The sequence below is a fragment of the Theropithecus gelada genome, chromosome 14 (assembly GCF_003255815.1).
Source record: "Theropithecus gelada isolate Dixy chromosome 14, Tgel_1.0, whole genome shotgun sequence".
NCBI lineage: Eukaryota > Metazoa > Chordata > Mammalia > Primates > Cercopithecidae > Theropithecus > Theropithecus gelada.
In genome coordinates this window covers 97,761,985-97,781,987 of record NC_037682.1, presented here as the reverse complement: position 1 = coordinate 97,781,987, position 20,003 = coordinate 97,761,985, and the positions used below count along the sequence as shown (strand labels likewise).

Genomic DNA, 20,003 nt, shown 5'->3' with positions numbered 1-20,003 from the left:
ACAATATTTGTTACTCCATAAGCTATCCAATATTTGTTGAATAAATGAATGACTTAGACCCTACTTCTCTTCCTTTCAATTCATTCTTGACATATTAGCTAGAAAAATATTTTTTTAAAAAATGATGTCATGTCACTGTCCAATTTAAAGTGATCAGTCATTCCTATTTCACTTAGAATAAAGCCCAGCTCCTGTGACCCATTGGATCCTGACTGAGGTAGCAACTGCCTTCTGCAGCCCTATCTCCTGACCCTCTTGCTTTCATTAGCTACTCCAGCCACACTGGCCACCTAATTATTTCCTAAAACTGAAGGACTCCTTTCCCTCTGTAGGGCTTTATATATGATTTCCACCACTAATCCCTTACCTTCCTATCATTCAGTTCTCAAATGACACTTCAGAAAGGCTTTCCCTAGTATTGTAGTGGTTGAAGGCAAGGGCTCTCAAGCCAAACTGAGTTCACATACCAACTCCCTGCTTGCTTGCTATATGATCTTAGCCAAATTACTTAAATTATCAAAGCCCATTTTCTCTGTTTGTAAAGTGAAGATAAGTATCTATTTTATCCAGTTTTTTCAAAGATTAAAAGAGTATGTGTAAAACATATAGCATCGGGCCAGGCATGGTGGCTCATGCCTGTAGTCAACAGCATTTTGGGAGGCTGAAGCATGAGGATCACTTAAAGCCAGGAGTTTGAAACCAACCTGGGTAACATAGTGAGATCCCATCTCTAAAAAAAAACCAAAAACCAAAAAACAAACAAACAAACAAATTAAAAAAACTGGGTGTGCTAATGCACACCTGTAATCCCAGCTACTCAGGAGGATGAAGTGGGAGGACTGCTTGAGCCCAGGAGGCTGAAGCTTCAGTGAGCTGTGATCCTGCCACTGCCCTCCATCCTAGGTAACACAGCAAGGCCAAACAAACAAACACAAAACGTAGTACAAAGCATGGCACATAATAAGCACTATATAAATGTTCCCTGTTACCCCTTTTGTTATTGTCTGAAATTGAATGCCCCCATTGTTTATTTCCACTTCCTACTTGTGGCTTCACGATACTTATAAAAATTTATAATTATTTGCGTACCTTATTTATTATGTCGTCTTCACCAGATACTGGACAGCAAAAAAGCAGGGACCATGTCTGTCTTTTATTCTCTCTTTAACTCTAGTGCCTAATTCGGTGCTTGTCATATAGTTAGCATCTATAATAAATATTTACTAGACTAGGCCAGAAATCATGCTGTATATTGAAACATCAGTGACCAAACTAAGATCACTGCAGGACCCAGTCAAAGCTCAGATCAGGCAGAGCACAGCTTTAGTTTAATGTTCTACTTTTATTAAGTGGCACATGATTTTTGTCATTACTTTTTGTCAAAGGCTTCATTCTTAGGCTTGACTCTTGTACCTTTATTCAATTATTTAAATCAAATTTTAATGAAAGCCTTTTAAAAAAAGGATAACAGAATCATTTTAAAAATTGAGTCAGCGTTTTGGGCAGGAAGGTGTTTCATTGAAGCTGGGGTGCAATCTTATAAAGTACACTATTATTTTATATACTACTAAGAAAAATGCCAACTATGACACAACTCTTTATCACTAAGAATTTTTTCTACTTATGCAAAGAGCCCTCTTTTTAAAAAATCGTATAATACCCTTGCACCTACATACAAAGAACAATATAAGCAAAATTAATTGGCTGAGGCACTCCTAAAACTTCTTAACATTCAAAGTGTCTTTTCATTGATTTTCAACTCAGAGTCTCTGTGTCCATATTTTATTTTTACTAATGCTCTGTTTAGAGCATTAGTGATATATCATTTCTTAAACCAATGTCCATTATTATCTCCAAGGTTTTCTCCAACATACTGATATCCATTCTTCAAATTTAATACACATGTAATGACAAATATGTCATGACTACTACCCAACCAGAGTGATTATAAGATGCCTGTCAGTTTCAGATAAGTGTGAAAAACTTTGTGTCTTAAAAGCAACGAAATAACGTAATTGATTTTGAAGAATATTTGAAGAAAAATAATTGCCTTATAAATCTTTTGCCAAGAATTGAGAATTGTTTAACAGTTAATAATGTTATTGAGTTTAATTATTATTTACATATAATTTGACAGTATTAACTTAATATTCATTGTATCATTTAAGTCTCACAACAGTCCAGTGTCATAGATGTGTCCACTTTGCAGATGAGGAAGTCAAAGCCTCAGAGAGCCTAAGTAGGAATCACTACTAAGTAGGAATCACTAGTAAGTGATGAACCATTTAGGACTATTTCTCTAGTTCCAAATGCCATATTCTTTGTTATTTGCAAAATACACTTATACAAGTAGGATTTACTCAAATGAAATTTAAGAAATGGAAATATTCAGCTCCTTGGATTTATTATTCTGTGTAGAATGTATATGGCAGACTTTTTTTTTCTTCTTCTTCTTTTTGAGATGGAGTCTCGCTCTGTCACCCAGGCTGGAGGGCAGTGGCGCGATCTTGGCTCACTGCAAGCTCCACCTCCCAGGTTCATGCCATTCTCCTGTCTCAGCCTCCCAGGTAGCTGGGACTACAGGCGCCCACCACCACGCCCGGCTAATTTTTTGTATTTTTACTAGAGACGGGGTTTCACCATGTTAGCCAGGACGGTCTCGATCTCCTGACCTTGTGATCCACCCGCCTCGGCCTCCCAAAGTGCTGGGATTACAGGCTTAAGCCACCACACCCGGCCGGCAGACTTTTTAAAACGGTGTTACGAAAGTGAATAGGTTTGTGTGATTCTTATACATTATTTTAGGATACTTGAAATTTTCTAGTAAAACTTGTTTTTGTTACTATTTATAGGAATAAAAATAACTTTGTGTTTACATCATGTGGTCCACTTATTCATGAACCATGAGGCTCAATAGACTTAATCCAACATAGGATCTAAATTACATACGTGATTTTCATGACAATAAAGTTAATTAAAAAGTGTTTGTGGTTAGAGTCTTAAAAATTGATATTCTCAGGACCTATGCCACTATGCAGAAATATAGTTTTTATTCTTTTGGAAGTATCTCATTTAGTTACCTTTTTCCTATTTTATTTACTACTTATTTTAAAATACAGAGGAATGATTTCATACCAATTAAAAAATTATGTTTTATTTGCATTTTCTATGTTTGAGCAAGAAGAAAGCTGGAACATCAAAATAGTTTCTGAATTGATCTTTTGCTATCTTTTAATATCTTAAAATAATTACACAACAAGTTGTAAAGATAAAATTTCCATGTACCCTTCAACCAGTTTCCCCAAATGGGTACATATATAATAATAGTAAAAGATCAAAACCAGGAATTTGACCTTGGTACAATGTTTGTGTGTAGTTTCTTGTAATTTTCTCACATGTGCAGATTGCTGTAACCTATCTAAATTGTGTGTATCAAACTTTGTCCCTTTTTAATGGTGAGTAGTATTCCATGGTATGGATGTACCATGATTTGTTTACTCTTTCACCTATTGTGCAACATTTTGGTTGCCCTCAGCTTTTGGCTATACAAATGAAGCATTATGAAACATGTAGAGGCTATTGTGTACACATAAGCTTTTCTTTCTAATGGTCAGCAGCATGATTGTTGGGTAATATGGTATGTGTATGTTTAGTTTTTTTAAGAAACTGCCAGACTATTTCTGCCAGCAGTGTATGGGTGATTCAGTGTCTCTGCAAGCCCTCAAATATTTGGTGTTGTCATTATATTTTATTTTAGCTATTTTGATAGATGGGTAGGGATATTTCATTGCAGTCTTAATTTCCATTTTCATAATGACTAATGATGTTGAACATCTTTTCATGTGCTTATTTGCCATCTGTATATTCTCTTTGGTGAAATATCTCTTTGTGCCTTTTGCGCATTTTTTAAATTGAATTATTTGGTGTTTTTACTGGTAAGTTTTCAGATTTCTTTATATATTATTTCTTTATCAGATTCAGTTTGCAATTTTTTTTTCCTGGCTCATAGCTTGTCTTTTCATCCTCTTAAATAAAGGGACTTTCACAGAGGAAAAATATAATTTTGATATAAAGTCCAATCTAGTAATTTTTTTCATTTATGTGTTGTGCTTTTGATGTCTAAGAGCTCATTAAATGAGACCCTGGTTACAAAGATTTTCTTCTGTATTTGCCTCTAAAAAGTTTATATTTTACGTTTAAATCTATCAACTGTTTTAATTTTTACATAAAGTAAAGTTGTCTGTGGATATCCATTTTCTTCAGCATTTTTTGTTAAAAAAGATTCTTTTTCTTCCATTGAATTGCATTCGCACCTTTGTCAAAAGTCACTTGGCTATACTGTGTGGGGCTATTTCTCAATTGTGTATTGCATTCCACTGATCTATGTGTCTCTCCTTTCACTAATATTACACAGTGTTGATTATCATAACTATAGTAAGTCTTGAAATCAGGTAGACTGATACTTCCCTCATTCTTATTCTTTTTAGTTGTGTTAGATATTCTATTTTCTTTATCATTCCATGTAAATTTTACAGTAATCTCATCTGTATATACAAAAAATTGTGCCAGGATTTTGATAAAAAATGTGTTAAACCTTTATATAAGTTTAGGGGGAATTAAGGGGACATCTTTATTAAGTTGACTTTTCCAATTTGCAGACATGGCATGTCTTTCCATTTTAGTCTTCTTTGATTTTTTTAGCATTTTATATTTTTCAGCATACAAGTCCTGTGCATGTTTTGTTAGATTTATACGTAAGTATTTCTTTCACTTATTTTTTTTGAACTGTTATACTTTTAATTTTTGTTTTTGTTTTAATTTTTGTTTCTATGTGTTTTTTGCTGGTATATAGAAATATGATTCATTTTTTTGTGATGCTCTTGTGTCCTGTGGCATTGCTGAACTTGCTGATTAGTTCTATGAGGTTTTTTTCTTGTAGATTCCTTTGGATTTTCTATATAGGCTATCTCGGAATTTGCAAATAGATGCAGTTTTGTTTCTTCCTTTCCAATGTATATGCCTTTTATTGAATTTTCTTGTTTTAGTGTGCTTGCTAGAGCTTACATTCCCTTGGAAACTGAATAATACATTTCTAAATAAGTGTGAACTTTGATGAATAGCAGTGGTAAGGGTGGACATCCTTGCTGTTTTCCTCATATTAGGGGGAAGGCATTCCATAATTTAGCATAGTGTTATCTATAGGTTTTTTGTAGATTTTCTCTACTAAGTTGAGAAGGGGGAACTTTTCCCCTCTCTTTCTCTTTTGCTAAGAGTTTTTCCCATAACTGGGTGTTGTATTTTTTCAAACAGTTTTTATGCATCAATTGATATGGTCTTGTGGTTTTTCTTCTTTAGCTGCCTAATAGGATAAATTACACTAATTGGTATTCAAATACTTTTCAGCCTTACATCCTTGAATAAACTTACTTAGCCATAATGTATAATGCCTTTTATATATTGCTGAATTTTTTTGCTAATATTTTAAAATGATTTTTGCATCTATATTTGTGAAGTATATTGGTCCATAGTATGGGGTTTTGGTTTTTGTTTGTTTGTTTTGGGTACTGTCTTTGGAGTACCACAATAATACTCACTTCATAAAATTAGTTGGGAATCTTCCCTCTGCTTCTGTTTTCTTGAAGAAGTTGTGTAGAACTGGTATTCTTCTTTAAACTTTTGGTAAATTTAATTTCCTTAATGGTTACAGGGCTGTTCAAATTATATGTTTCATATTGGGTGAGTTGTAGTAAAGTAAGCACTTAACGCTAAAAATTTTCCTCTCAGCACTATTTTAGCGGCATCATACACATTTTGATATATTGTATTTTAGTTTTTATTCAGTTCAATGTATCTTTAAATTATACTTGAAACTTTCTCTTTGATGCATGGATTATTTAGAAGTGTGTTATTATGTTTCCAAGTGCGTGGAGATGTTTATGTTATCTTTTTGTTACTGATTTCTGGTTTGATTTCATTGTGGTGAAAGAATATAATCTGTGTGATTCCAATTCTTTTAAATAATTTGAAGTTTGTTTTATGGGACAGGATATGGTCAATCTAGATATATGTTCCATGAGCACTGGGAAAGAATATGTATTCTGCTGTTGTTAGGTGGAGTTTTCTATAAATGTTGATTAGATTCTGTTGATTGATGGTGTTGTTGAGCTCTATATGCTTACTGACTTCTTGTCTAGTTCTATTACTTTTAGAGAGAAGAGTGTTGAAGTCTCCAGCTATGATAGTGGATTTGTCTTTTTTTTTTTTTTTTTTTTTCAGTTTTATCAGTTTTTACTTCACATATTTTACAGCTGTATCATTTGGTGCATATAGATTTTTGATTGCTAGTATTCTTGGTGGTGGATGGACATTACATAACATTCCTTTCCCTTGCTCAAGTCTGCTTTATCTTGTAATTGTATTGCCATGCCTGCTTTATTTTAATTAATGCTTGCATAGTATATCTTTTCCTATCCTTTTACTTTTAACCTACTTATTATATTTGAAGTCAGTTTACTTGTAGGAAGCATAAAGTTGGGTCACTTTTTAATCTGCTCTGGTAATCTGTCTTTTAATTAGTGTATGTAGACCACTTACATTTTGTGCAATTATTATTATGTCAGTATTGAAGTCTGTAATTTATTTTCTGTTTTCTGTTTATTCTGTTTTTATTTCTGTTTTTTTTTTTTTTTCTATCTCCTGTGGCTTACTTGAACTTTTTTTAGAACTTAATTTTGATTTAGCTATAATAATTTATAAATGTTATCTCTTTGAATAGCTTTTTTGTTTTAGACGGAGTTTTGCTCTTGGCGCCCAGGCTGTAGTAAAGTGGTGCGATCTCAGCTCACTGCAACCTCTGCCTCCTGGGTTCAAGTGATTCTCCTGCCTCAGCCTCCCAAGTAGCTGGGAGCCCACCACCCCAGGTGCCCACCACCACACCCAGCTGCTTCTCTTGTCCCTTCCTCCACCATTTTATAAGTGTAAACTTATTGTCAATTAAATGATTTTCTTTTCTTTTCTGTTAAATTTCTTAGAAAATAAGCCTTAACTTCCACTTATTTTATACACATTATATGCTAAATTACTTTTGTTGTTGTTGTTTTGTTTTGTTTTTGTTTTTGTTTTTGTTTTTGAGATGGAATCTCTGTCACCAGGCTGGAGTGCAGTGGTGCGATCTCGGCCCACTGCAACCTTTACCTTTATCTTCCAGGTTCAAGCGATTCTCCTGCCTTAGCCTCTCGGGTAGCTGGGACTACAGGCGTGCGCCACCATGCCCAGCTAACTTTTGCATTTTTATCAGAGATGGGGTTTCCCCGTGTTGGCCAGGATGGTCTCAATCTCTTGACCACGTGGTCCACCCACCTTGGCCTCCCAAAGTGCTGGGATTACAGGTGTGATCCACTGCGCCCAGCCAATTATGTGTTTTTTAAAAATATTCTCAACAACACAACTAGATAGATACAGTTTATCTGCATTTTACAGATGATGAAAATAATAATAAAAAATTAGAAGTTATTTGCCTCAAATGTATCACAACTAAATGCTGAACCAGCCTTAGAACTCAAGCCTGATTCTAATGCCCTCCTTTTTTTTTCATTTCACTTTGTTAAAAGAAAAGCTTTAGACAAATACAATTTAACAGAGTTTGAGCAAAGAGCAATTCATGAATCGGGTAGCATTCAAAACTGAAAGAGGTTCAGAGAGCTCTACTCCAGCAGTGTGACCAGCAAGCTTTTATAGGTTGAACATGGAAACAAAGTAGAGAAATTACCTGATTGACTACAGCTAGGCATTTGCCTTATTTGGATATTGTCTGATGGAAATTCTCTATTTGTAACCAGTAGGTTGGTTGACTGTGATTGGCTAAGGCTTGTTTTTGGTTTTTAAGTCAGTTACAATAAATGTTTCCAAGTTAAGTTTCAGTTCTCTTACATAAGAGGCCTTGTTATGGAGGTAATCTCAGGCTAATAGCCATCTTATTTAACAACATTATATCATACTCTTGGGAAGATATATGATTTTTATACAAGCTAATATGTCACATCTGTGTATTTTATAAATATTAGAAAAGGAGATAAAACATGCGTAGTTTTAAAAACAGTCTTATAAGTGACTTATGAAGATGACTTGTGAGGTAAAGAATTAGTCCTGGGACATTAGCCGAGTATAATTGTCTTTATGCCTCACTCTAATTTGAAATACTCTTTTTCCATCCTAGGTCATATGTTATCAACATTGTTAAGTCAAGACTTGAACTGTCGTGATAGTTGATTTCATTTATAAGCTTGACTGGGCCATCTGGTGACCAGACATTTGGTCAGATATTCTGAACGTGTCTGTAAGGATATTTCTGGATGAGATTAACATGTGAATCAGGAGACCAAGTAAATCACATTTTCCTGTGTGGTGGGCCTTATCCAATCAAATGAAGAATTGAATAGAATAAAAGACTGAGTAATAGGAAATTTATCCTGCCTATTTGAGTTGGGACATACATCAGTCTTTTCCTGCCATTGGACTCAAGTTGAAAAATTGACTCCTCTTGGGTCTTAAGCTTGTCAACTTTTGGACTGAAACTTAAACCATTGGCTGTTGTGGTTCTTAGGCCTTTGGACTTGTACTGAAACTGTACTGTCAGCTCTCCTGAGTATCCAGCTAACTAGTTATAGATCTTGGGACTTCTTAGCCTCTATTATCATGTGAGCTTATAATAAATCAATCTGGCACTGTCTGTCTCTCTTGCTCTCTTTCTCTGCCCTCATCTTCACCCATCGGTATTGGTTTTGTTTTCTCTAGTTCCTTTTCCTCAGAATTAACCTCCAAGCCTTTCATTATCTCTCTTCCTCCATGATACCCACTCTCATTTTTAATATGTCTCCCTATTCACAGTTACTCAGAACGCTACACACAAAATGATTTCTACAAGTCACTTAGATTTCCAGCAGTACTGCCAATTACAACCTATTAGTTTCTCCTGCACACACAGGCACATACACACCTCCACAGTCACACACACATTCACACAGGCACACTATTTTTCCACACAGTATAATGGCTATCCAGTGGAACTTTTCTGTGATGATGAGAATGTTTTATATTTGCTTTGTTTAATATAGTAGTCACTAGGCAGATGTATTAATCTGACTTATTCAGAAAAACAGAACCAAAGGGATATATATAGATACACACACACATATATATGTATATGTATTTGTACTATACATATGTATAGGTATTTTTACTATATATATGTATATGTGTTTGTTATATATATATATATATATATATATACGGAGAGAGACAGAAAAACTGTAAGGAATTAGCTCATGTGATTATGGAAGCTGAGAAGACCCAAGATTTGCAGTCAGCAAGCGGGAGACTTAGGAGAGCTAGTGGTATAATTCCTGTTTGAGTTCCAGCTTGAAGTCAGGCAGAAAGAAAGAGTTATTTCTTATTCAGCCTTTTGTTCTATTCAGACCTTCAACAGACAGGACGAGGCACAGCTACAGTGGGGAGGACAATCTGCTTTAGTCAGTCTACCAATTCAAGTGTTTAATCTCATCTGGAACACCCTCACAGACATACCCAGAAGTAATGTTTAACCAAAAATGTGGGCACTCTGTCCCAAACAAGTTGTCACTCATCACACCACATATGACTGACCACTTAAATGTGGCTAGAGCAATGATGGATCTGAATTTTTAGTTGTATTTACTTACAAGTAATTTAAATAGCTATACATGGCTCATGGTTACTGTATTGCATAGCGCAACGGTCAATTGTCTTGGTCCTGGAATGGAGCTTTAATTGATGCTGTAGGACAATTTAGACTACTTCTCCAGTATCTAGCTTCCACCTAGGCCTCTTGGAACACCTGCTCTGGGAGAACCAAGCTTCATGCAAAAAGCCCAGTCACTCTGGGACTGTCATGCTGTGAAGAAGCGCCAGCTAGCCACTTGGAGAGGGTGCGTTAAGAAAGAGAAAACCCTAATGATCAGTGAGGATGAGCTTTTTTCCATATGTTTGTTGGCCACATAACTGTCTTCTTTTGAGAGTTGTCTGTTCGTATCCTTTGCCCACTTTTTGATGGGGTTTTTTGTTTTTCTCTGGCAAATCTGTTTAAGTTCCTTGTAGATTCTGGATATTAGACCTTTTTCAGATGGGTAGATTACAAAAATTTTCTCCTATTCTGTAGGTTGCCTGTTCACTCTGATGCTAGTTTCTTTTGCTATGCAGAAGCTCTTTCGTTTAATTAGATCCCATTTGTCAATTTTAGCTTTTGTTGCAATTGCTTTTGGTGTTTTAGTCATGAAATTTTTGCCCATGCCTATGTCCTGAATGGTATTGCCTAGGTTTTCTTCTAGGGTTTTTATGGTTTGGGGTTTTATAGTTAAGTCTCTAATCCATCTTGAGTTAATTTTTGTATAAGGTGTAAGGAAGGGGTCCAGTTTCAGTTTTTTGCATATGGCTAGCCAATTTTCCCAACACCGTTTATTAAATAGGGAATCCTTTCCCCATTGCTTGTTTTTGTCAGGTTTGTCGAAGATAAGATGGTTGTAGATGTGTGCCCACATGGTATATGATTTCACAAAAGATTGAATAAAGAAGCAGGTATGAGAATCTAGTTGTCTTCCATTAAGCCAGATGTTAAAGAGATTTGCAAAAATATAAAAGAATGTAACCCTTCTCAAGAAACTTTTTTTTTGTTTTGGAAAATAGTTATTTTAGTTATCCATTTATATATTTTTGTAGTTATATATAGTTGTATACAAAGCCATGTATATAAAATGGATATATATGAATATGTATATTAAATAGATATATTGAATATAGTTATATAAATTTTTTTCTTATTTTTAAATGAATCAATAAATATTGAAGTGTTCTCAGAAAAAAACAAGAAAAGAAGAAAGATCCCCATCTCTTCTAGCCATCCCAGCTGAATCATAAGAAATGTGAATGAGGAAACCATAGTGGACACGTAACCTAGTCAGACCTTCAGATGGCTTCAGTCACAGCTGCCATTTGCCTGTAGTTATATGAAAACTCCCAAGCAAGAAGCATCACCTCAACTCACAGGAGCATGAGAGATTATAAATTGTTGTCTTAAGCCCCTACATTTTAGGGTGATAACTGGAACAGAAATGTAGAATCAAGGTTTTCTATTTGTCCGGCTCCCCAAGTTCCCAATCCTCTTTTCCTTTCTGTTTCCCACTTCTTTGCTTTGGATAATGCAACTTTTATGTTTAGAGCTGAATTTGCAGTTCCAAGATACTCACAATTATCTGATCTTTACCTGTCTTGGATTTCTGACCTCATGTTTAAAAAATCTTTCTTAATTAAGATATATGCGGTTTTCCTTTCTACTTTTAAATAGCCCAACTTAGAAAAGTGCTTGCCTTTTTCTTCTTTACTAAAGCCATAAATAATTAATGCAATCTAACACTGATCTTTTTCAACCAATTATCTTGTAAAAGTCTAACCTCAGAAGGCATATAGTTTATGCTCCAAGATCAGCATTTTAACAGCTACTTTGCTACCAGAAGAGAATGGATTGGAAAAGAGGGGGATTGTGTTGGGCATATACTCAATAATTATGTTAGAAATAACACTTCTTATGTATAATAATAATATTAATTATGTAGTGAAATCCTATATAAGCTATTTATACAACTTGTACATTTGGCTATTTAACACAGTTACATAGGCTTGAATGTTAGCCCTTATGAAAAATATACTTTTATTCCAATGAGCTCAACATTTATGAAAATTCAAAAGGAATTTAATATTAAATGTCAGGAAAACAAATGTTTAAAACAAATTTTACTGTCTTATTATGTTTCTTAGTGGCTATTTTTATGTATTTCACATCAAGAGGGCAAATTTTGGAGTCTGAAACTTACATTAGGTCTCTACTACATCAGTGATTTTTTTTTTGTTCTAGTTCTAAGGACATATGGAATTGGCTATGGATAATTCATATGCTTTCAATCAACGAAGCACCTGTAATGGAATTCCATCTGAGAAGAAAAACAACTTTCTTGTGTCAGAAGATCATGGACAAAAAATCTTAAGTGTACTACAGAATTTTAGAGAACAAAACGTCTTTTATGATTTCAAAATAATTATGAAAGATGAAATAATCCCATGTCATCGTTGTGTGTTAGCAGCATGCAGTGACTTTTTCAGGTACTTTACCTTGTCTATGCCTCACATTTTATGATTTGGATAATTAGGTTCTATTTTATACTGGACTCAAGTTTTCCCCCACAGGAACATGCAACAGTAATTTTTAATTCTTAAAAAAAAAAAAAAAAAAACTAATTAGGCTGGGCACGGTGGCTCACGCCTGTAATCCCAGCACTCTGAGAGGCCAAGGCAGGCAGATCACCTGAAGTCAGGACTTCAAGACCGGCCTGACCAACATGGTGAAACTCTGTCTCTATTAAAAATGCAAAAATTAGCTGGGCGCAATGGCTGTGCCTGTAATCCCAGCTACACAGGAGCATGAGGCACAAGAATTGCTTGAACCCAGGAGGCTGCGGTTGGGGTGAGCTGAGATCGCACCACTGCACTCCAGCCTGGGCGACAGAGCGAGACTCCATCTCAAAGAAACAAAATAAAAAACAAAAAACCTAATTAGAACCAAGATTACCTACTGATTTTTTTTTTTTAAGACGGAGTCTCGCTCTGTCGCCCAGGCTAGAGTGCAGTGGCGCGATCTCAACTCACTGCAAGCTCCGCTTCCCAGGTTCGCGCCCTTCTCCTGCCTCAGCCTCCCGAGTAGCTGGGACTACAGGCGCCCACCACCGCGCCCGGCTAATTTTTTGTGTTTTTAGTAGAGACAGAGTTTCACTGTGTTTACCAGGATGGTCTTGATCTCCTGACCTCGTGATCCACCCGCCTCAGCTTCCGGAAGTGTTAGGATTATAGGCATGAGCCACCGCACCCAGCCATGATTTTTTAGTAGGAGAGACTTTAAGACTACCTTTTTTTAAAGTACAGGTCTTCCCAGGTCAGCATTTACCAAAGTTCTCTGGAACATTAATCCCTTGAAATACTCTGGGACAAAAAAAAAAAAAAAATTTATTATGGTGTCAGCTTTGTTTGGGGGATCCCTGTATTGTATTATTTTAGAAAAAGAAGATGACAGGTTGAACAAAAATGGAAGCAAAATTTGAAGAAAATAACTCTGAGAGAAAAGCAAATTTCAGTCCTATGTTGTATTCTTGTATTATGGGGAGAGGAGGCGCTAACCGATTTAAAATTTATCCTCTCCTTAGCAAAGATATCTTTTTATTAGGGAAAAGTACTTCTTAGCTATAAGGCATTTCTTAAAAGCACTCAGCTTGTTCTAATTCTAAGCAACCTTCTGAATATAATTTGGTTTCCCATGTAGATCACCCTAAAGAGAATGTCCTATTCCTAACACTGCACTAATCACTATGATGACAGCAGGTTTCCGATTCTGCAAGGTTAAGGGCCAGACACATTACCTTGCAATTACTGTGTTAATTGTATCAAGGTAGTACTATCCTGTGAGGCTTCTTGGTCAATAGACAAGCCCCTTTTGGTGAAACCCTGATTTTCAGCCTTCCTGGTTATATTACAATAAACTTAAATCCTAATAGCAATATTTTGCATTATGTTCATTCATGAAAGCAATTTTAATTTGAATTAAGCAGGGTTTAAATCTCCAATAAACTCGATTAAAAAAATAAAGTTTAAGATGTAGAAATACTAAGATGCATATTTTATATGCAAGTTAATTTATACTATTTTGAATCTTCATTTTAACCCTTATTTTTTTACCACCATCTTACTAGATCTCACCCTTATTGCCTTTAGGGTAAATCTTACAAGCTAGATTTCATTCAACAAACATTTACGGATATATACTTTTTTAAACATAAATTTACTGATATATACTTCCTGCTAAACACCTGTTCCTGTAGGGGCTCTTGCTTTGAAATTGGGAGCAATGGCTTAGTACTGCAGCACAGTTTACTGGGGCCATGGAGCCTACAACAGTCTTGAACTAGCTGTTTGCCTAATTTGACTATATGCCTTCATCTATTCTTTGTATTTCTTCTCTCAGGTAATCAAAGTTGTTCTTTGAACTTCACTGGGGCCCTTACTGTCTTATACTCTGTCACTCTTATTTCCACCAGTGTCTTCCCTCCTCTCTTTTCTTCCATGTAACTCTTTTCTTTCCCCTTATCCTTCAGGTCCCCTCTTCATCACTATGTAGTACAGTGGTTAAGTAGTTGGCCTCTTAATACATATGCCCTAAATCTAAATCCAAGCTCTGCCATTTACTAGACATGTTTTATTAGTCAAGTTACTTAACCCCTTCAGGCCTCAGTTTCCTCATTTGTAAAAAAAGTAGGATTATAAAAATAGGACTTAACTCATAGAATTATTGTATTGCTTAAATGAGATAATGTATAAGTAATAATTAGCACCGTACCTACTATATTCAGTTAATATTAGCTGCTATGATTATTATTTCTAAACCTAGCAAAAATATAAATAATCTGGTGTGAACACACAGCTTGATTTCCCTGTAATGTTTTCATGCTAATAAAATACTCTGTGTAGGCATTTGAATGTCTAGACCTGCACTCTTCTTGATGTTGTTTTTTATTCAATTTATACATAATTTTTGCACATAGTTCTTTGTTCAGCTTACTGCTAGTTTTTTATTTAGTTTTTAAAATTACTATCAGAACAATGTATTTTTAAAGTTTTCTACCTGGTATAAATAACAAAAGTATCAGATCCTTTATTACCTATAGTACTTTATTAAGTGAGTACACAGTTCACATTAAAATATGTACATATGTAATAGACATTTGACAGTTTACACTCTCCTATAATGCCGCTAATTCATAATATGATCAAACTCGCTTAATGGAGTACTGAAAGTGTAAAATAAAAATGTCAGAAAAGTGCACAATGCATGAAAATATCCCTCTTACAGTGTTTTTGGAAAATGAAAATTATTATTGAGACGGAAGGTCTCATTGGTGACAAGAAATTGAAAAGGAATCGCAAACATTTTATACATACTTTATGATAAGATGGTAAATTGGAGATAGATGTTAACTGGATACTTTAAGATGAATAGGATGAAGTATAGAAATATAATCTTACATGTGTCTTTTCAAAGAAAATGTGGAAGCTGATAGTAAATTATAACTACATCAAATCTGATAGAAAACATTTCTTAAAATAATGATAGCATTAAAAGCTAATACTTTGCATCAATTAACCCATTTATTCCTCTCAGCACCCAATGACATAGATACTACCAGTACCTCCATTTTCAGATGAAGAATTCGAAGCACAATAAAGTTAAGTCACCTCCCCAAGGCCACTCAGCTAATAAGTGGCAGAGGCTACATACACTGGCAGGTGGGCCCAATGGACCACATAGCCAGCTGGGCTATATGGACTCTTAATATTATCCTAAACTGCTGTAGATGTCTTAATAATCTATATAATTATTATCACAGGTTAATATTTCTATTGATATTCATTATTAAAAAACCCTGCATAATATGTAACATTTTGCAAGTTCCCTCGTATTTTTCAGTTGGATGTTGTACTTTTTAAATAGATTTCATTACCTTCTGGAGTAGACTTTGATAAGTAAATTGGTTTTCCCCTAGAATACTTTGGGCAACTATGAACACTGCTCAGAAAGACATCCTGGACAATACTGGCACAAATAAAAATCATTATTAAACCAGAACCAATAGTAAAATACGTTTTGCTCCATAATAATACATTTCCAAATAATTTATGTTTTTACCTAAACTGAGCCAAAGAAATTTCCAGTTCCTTAGATTCTGTCAACTTTACCATGTAGCAATAAAACAAAACTTATTTTGAAAAACTTTCAAGCTAGTCTAATTATTCAAATTTGGGGACCTATCTCCATCTCTCAGTGCCTATTAAATTCTTTTTTTTTTTTTTTCACCTTTTTGCTTGATGTAGTTCACTGTTGCTGTTTAGTTTTAGGAGATCACATTCCCCTTCTCCTAAAGAACTTTATAAAATATCTTTTTAGACATGTATCTTATTTGGTGAATTTCGCCCGCACAATAGAGTCATTGGAGACATCAAGTATCTCACTGTACTCTTTTCTATTTCATTAATGTGAAATCAAAGATGAATTTGAAAGAGACTTTTAAATTCTAAGCTCTAAATAATTATATTTTAAGTAATTTTACTTATCACCAGCACAGTTGTTACTAATTAATCCATAAATAAAGAAATCTGGCCATCAGCAAGATTTTGCCCCAATAGTGTTAATAATAAATAAGAATCAAATCAGTATACAAAATTTGAATCTTTTTATAGTCTTTTTTTATTAGTTGCTATAGCTCAGCTGTAATGTACATATTTTGTAATATAGGCATTTTGTAATATGTTTATTGGCAGATAAATATGGTATATAATTCTAGATATTAGGATGCAATTAAAACATGATTTTATAAATATATTTTAAGTCAAGAGTAAGGAAACCTCCTTAAGGTAATATTGAAAATAATTATGGAATAAAATATTCCTGTTGTTTTTCTGTGTTCTTTATTTTTGCAGGGCTATGTTTGAAGTAAACATGAAAGAAAGAGATGATGGAAGTGTTACCATTACTAATTTGTCCTCCAAAGCAGTAAAAGCATTTCTCGATTATGCCTATACTGGAAAAACAAAAATAACAGATGATAATGTGGAAATGTTCTTCCAGTTGTCATCATTTCTTCAAGTTTCCTTCCTATCCAAAGCTTGCAGTGACTTTTTAATAAAAAGTATTAATCTTGTCAATTGTTTACAGTTATTATCTATATCAGATAGCTATGGCTCCACCAGTTTGTTTGATCATGCATTACACTTTGTACAACATCACTTTTCTTTATTATTTAAATCCAGTGATTTCTTAGAGATGAATTTTGGAGTATTACAAAAATGTCTGGAATCAGATGAATTAAATGTTCCTGAAGAAGAAATGGTACTGAAAGTTGTCCTTAGTTGGACTAAACATAACTTAGAATCAAGGCAAAAGTATCTGCCTCATTTGATTGAAAAAGTAAGATTGCATCAGTTATCTGAGGAGACACTTCAGGACTGTCTGTTCAACGAAGAGAGTTTACTCAAAAGCACAGACTGTTTTGACATAATCATGGATGCAATTAAGTGTGTGCAAGGTTCTGGTGGACTCTTCCCTGATGCTCGACCATCCACAACTGAGAAATATATATTCATTCACAAAACTGAGGAAAATGGAGAAAATCAATATACATTTTGCTATAATATTAAAACTGATTCATGGAAAATACTGCCGCAATCACACCTGATTGATTTGCCAGGATCTAGTCTTTCGAGTTACGGAGAGAAAATATTCTTGACAGGTGGTTGCAAAGGGAAATGTTGTAGAACGGTTCGACTGCATATTGCTGAGTCATATCATGATGCCACTGATCAAACCTGGTGCTACTGTCCAGTCAAAAACGATTTCTTCTTGGTATCAACTATGAAAACACCAAGAACCATGCATACATCAGTTATGGCTCTCGATAGATTATTTGTCATAGGTGGAAAAACTAGAGGATCCCGGGACATTAAAAGTCTTTTAGATGTTGAATCTTACAATCCGCTTTCCAAAGAATGGATATCTGTTAGCCCATTACCCAGAGGCATATACTATCCAGAAGCAAGTGCATGCCAAAATGTAATTTATGTTCTTGGATCAGAGGTAGAGATTACAGATGCTTTTAACCCATCACTTGATTGCTTTTTTAAATATAATGCTACAACTGATCAGTGGTCTGAACTAGTAGCAGAGTTTGGACAATTTTTTCATGCAACATTAATTAAAGCTGTACCAGTAAACTGTACACTGTATATATGTGACCTTTCCACCTATAAGGTTTATAGTTTTTGTCCAGACACTTGTGTTTGGAAAGGCGAAGGATCTTTTGAGTGTGCAGGCTTTAATGCAGGTGCAATTGGAATTGAAGATAAAATTTATATATTAGGTGGTGATTATGCACCAGATGAAATCACAGATGAAGTGCAGGTCTACCACAGCAACAGGTCTGAGTGGGAAGAAGTTTCACCAATGCCTAGAGCCTTAACAGAATTTTACTGCCAGGTGATTCAGTTTAATAAATACAGAGACCCATGGTTTTCTAATCTATGTGCTTGAACATTCTAAAACGAGTCCAGTTCTAGTAACGTAAACTTGTTAACCAAAATGATAGGTAAAAAGGTCTATACATCTTAATGGAATAAAACGCTCCTGCTTTTAGTTATTACGTATGTACACCATATATAAATAAACAGTTTTCCAAAACTTAAAATACAAAATATATTTTACCAAAAATTATATTGAATATAATTTAACCTTGGGAAATCCAGAATACTTAGTATTTTCACATGAAACTACAAATCACAGACTCTGACACTTTAATTTTTAAAGTACTCTGTCCATAAAAGATTTGTACTATTTAGATGGGAGAAATCTCTTGAGAGAGTAAAAATGAATTACACTGCATCTTATATGAAGTAAAAAATAAATTAGAGGTGAGAATCTTGTTACTGCGGGTATGAGTTGTTGAATTCCTATCATTTGTGATGACTGGTTAACTTCTTTTAGGTACCCTTTTTCCCCTTTTTTAGTTCAGAAATAATTTTCCCAGCTTTATAAACAGTACACTAAACATAGTTTAATTTTTTTAATGACTCATTTTTTCATTAAGAGCATAATGTACCATGTTATAATGCCATTAGCAGTTACTTAAATGCTTTAAAAATTGCTGATTATATTAGTTTTCAGTGTCAGTTGGTTTCAATTTCTAGCTCGTGCTCTCTCTCTCTCTCTCTCTCTCTCTGTCTCTCGTTTTCTGGTTCAATCTTAGTAAATTAACATTCTGGATTTAATTAGTAGTTCTAAGTTACACCTGGCCTGAGTTTATGTTAGCATGTAACCCTCAATGGGAAATTTTTGGATTCTGGGATGTTAGTACTAAAATACTTTTTATGTATCACTGCTAGATTCCAGCCTAATTGAGGACATAGAAAATTGACCTCTAATTAAGTGGATCATTATTATTGCATTCTTAAGCTTTGTCTAAATTTGAGCTACATAAAACATTTCAGGATTTAAATTAGTACCATATCAATTTTCTGTGATGATGTATACCAACTATAAAGCACCTTGTTGGTTTACTACTTCAGTAAATTATTCTCAGTGAATTACTTTCTAAATTAAAAAAAAAAATGACTTGGCTATTGGTATTGATAATAGTATTCACAACCTGCATCTGTTAAGATGTTTGATCTTTAACCCAAACAGTGTAAGAGTACTGTTGTCATTGTTCTCAGGTAGGTGATTCTGCCTTCCAAGAATGTATGTTTCTTTAATCAGTTTAAAAGATAAAAGGCATTTTGGGTTTTAAGACCCTTGCTTTACATCTCAGGTAATGTGTAGATTGTATTTCTCTGGAACCAAATGTAGTTTTCTACACTCAGTTGTAAATGTTAATCTTTCTCAAATGTGCACATTCTTTAAAAGTGTGTTCCTAAGTAGAAATATACTTAAATGAAGATTCTCTTATTTTATCATATAAATTTATGCAACCATAAGTTCCAAATGTATTTTTCAAAATGGAATGGAATATTACAGTACATTTTCATGAAGTTTAAAAATTAGATGACATATTTATGTCATCTGATTAGATGACATATTATAAGGAGTATTCTGTAAAATTGGTGGCCTTCCTATCTAAGCACATGAGTAGTTGGCTCTGTACTTTGCGTATTTAAAAAAATGGAAAATTCAGTGGAGGCTTTTGTTTGTGTGTGTGTGGCTTTGAAAACAAATTATTTGAGAAAGACCATAACACAGTGAATAACCTATATGTGGATTTACTGAACTGTTAATTTAAGCATATATATTAATAGAGTATGTTTAAAATAAATATTGTTTTCATCACTGA

The 20,003-nt window shown here is 34.3% G+C and overlaps 1 protein-coding gene across 3 annotated transcripts in view; it reads left to right on the top strand.

The window, feature by feature from the left end:
* KBTBD3 (kelch repeat and BTB domain containing 3) overlaps positions 1–20,003 on the top strand; it is a 23,733-nt gene extending 3,730 nt beyond the window's left edge. For 2 of the 3 annotated variants that reach the window (XM_025356013.1, XM_025356012.1), the window contains 2 exons: positions 11,942–12,186; positions 16,606–20,003. In XM_025356013.1, coding sequence (XP_025211798.1) covers positions 11,954–12,186; positions 16,606–18,211 — 1,839 coding nt within the window. In that variant the 5' untranslated portion in view covers positions 11,942–11,953 and the 3' untranslated portion in view covers positions 18,212–20,003. The remainder of the gene's footprint in view (positions 1–11,941; positions 12,187–16,605) is intronic. The other variant, XM_025356014.1, reaches the window with a different exon arrangement.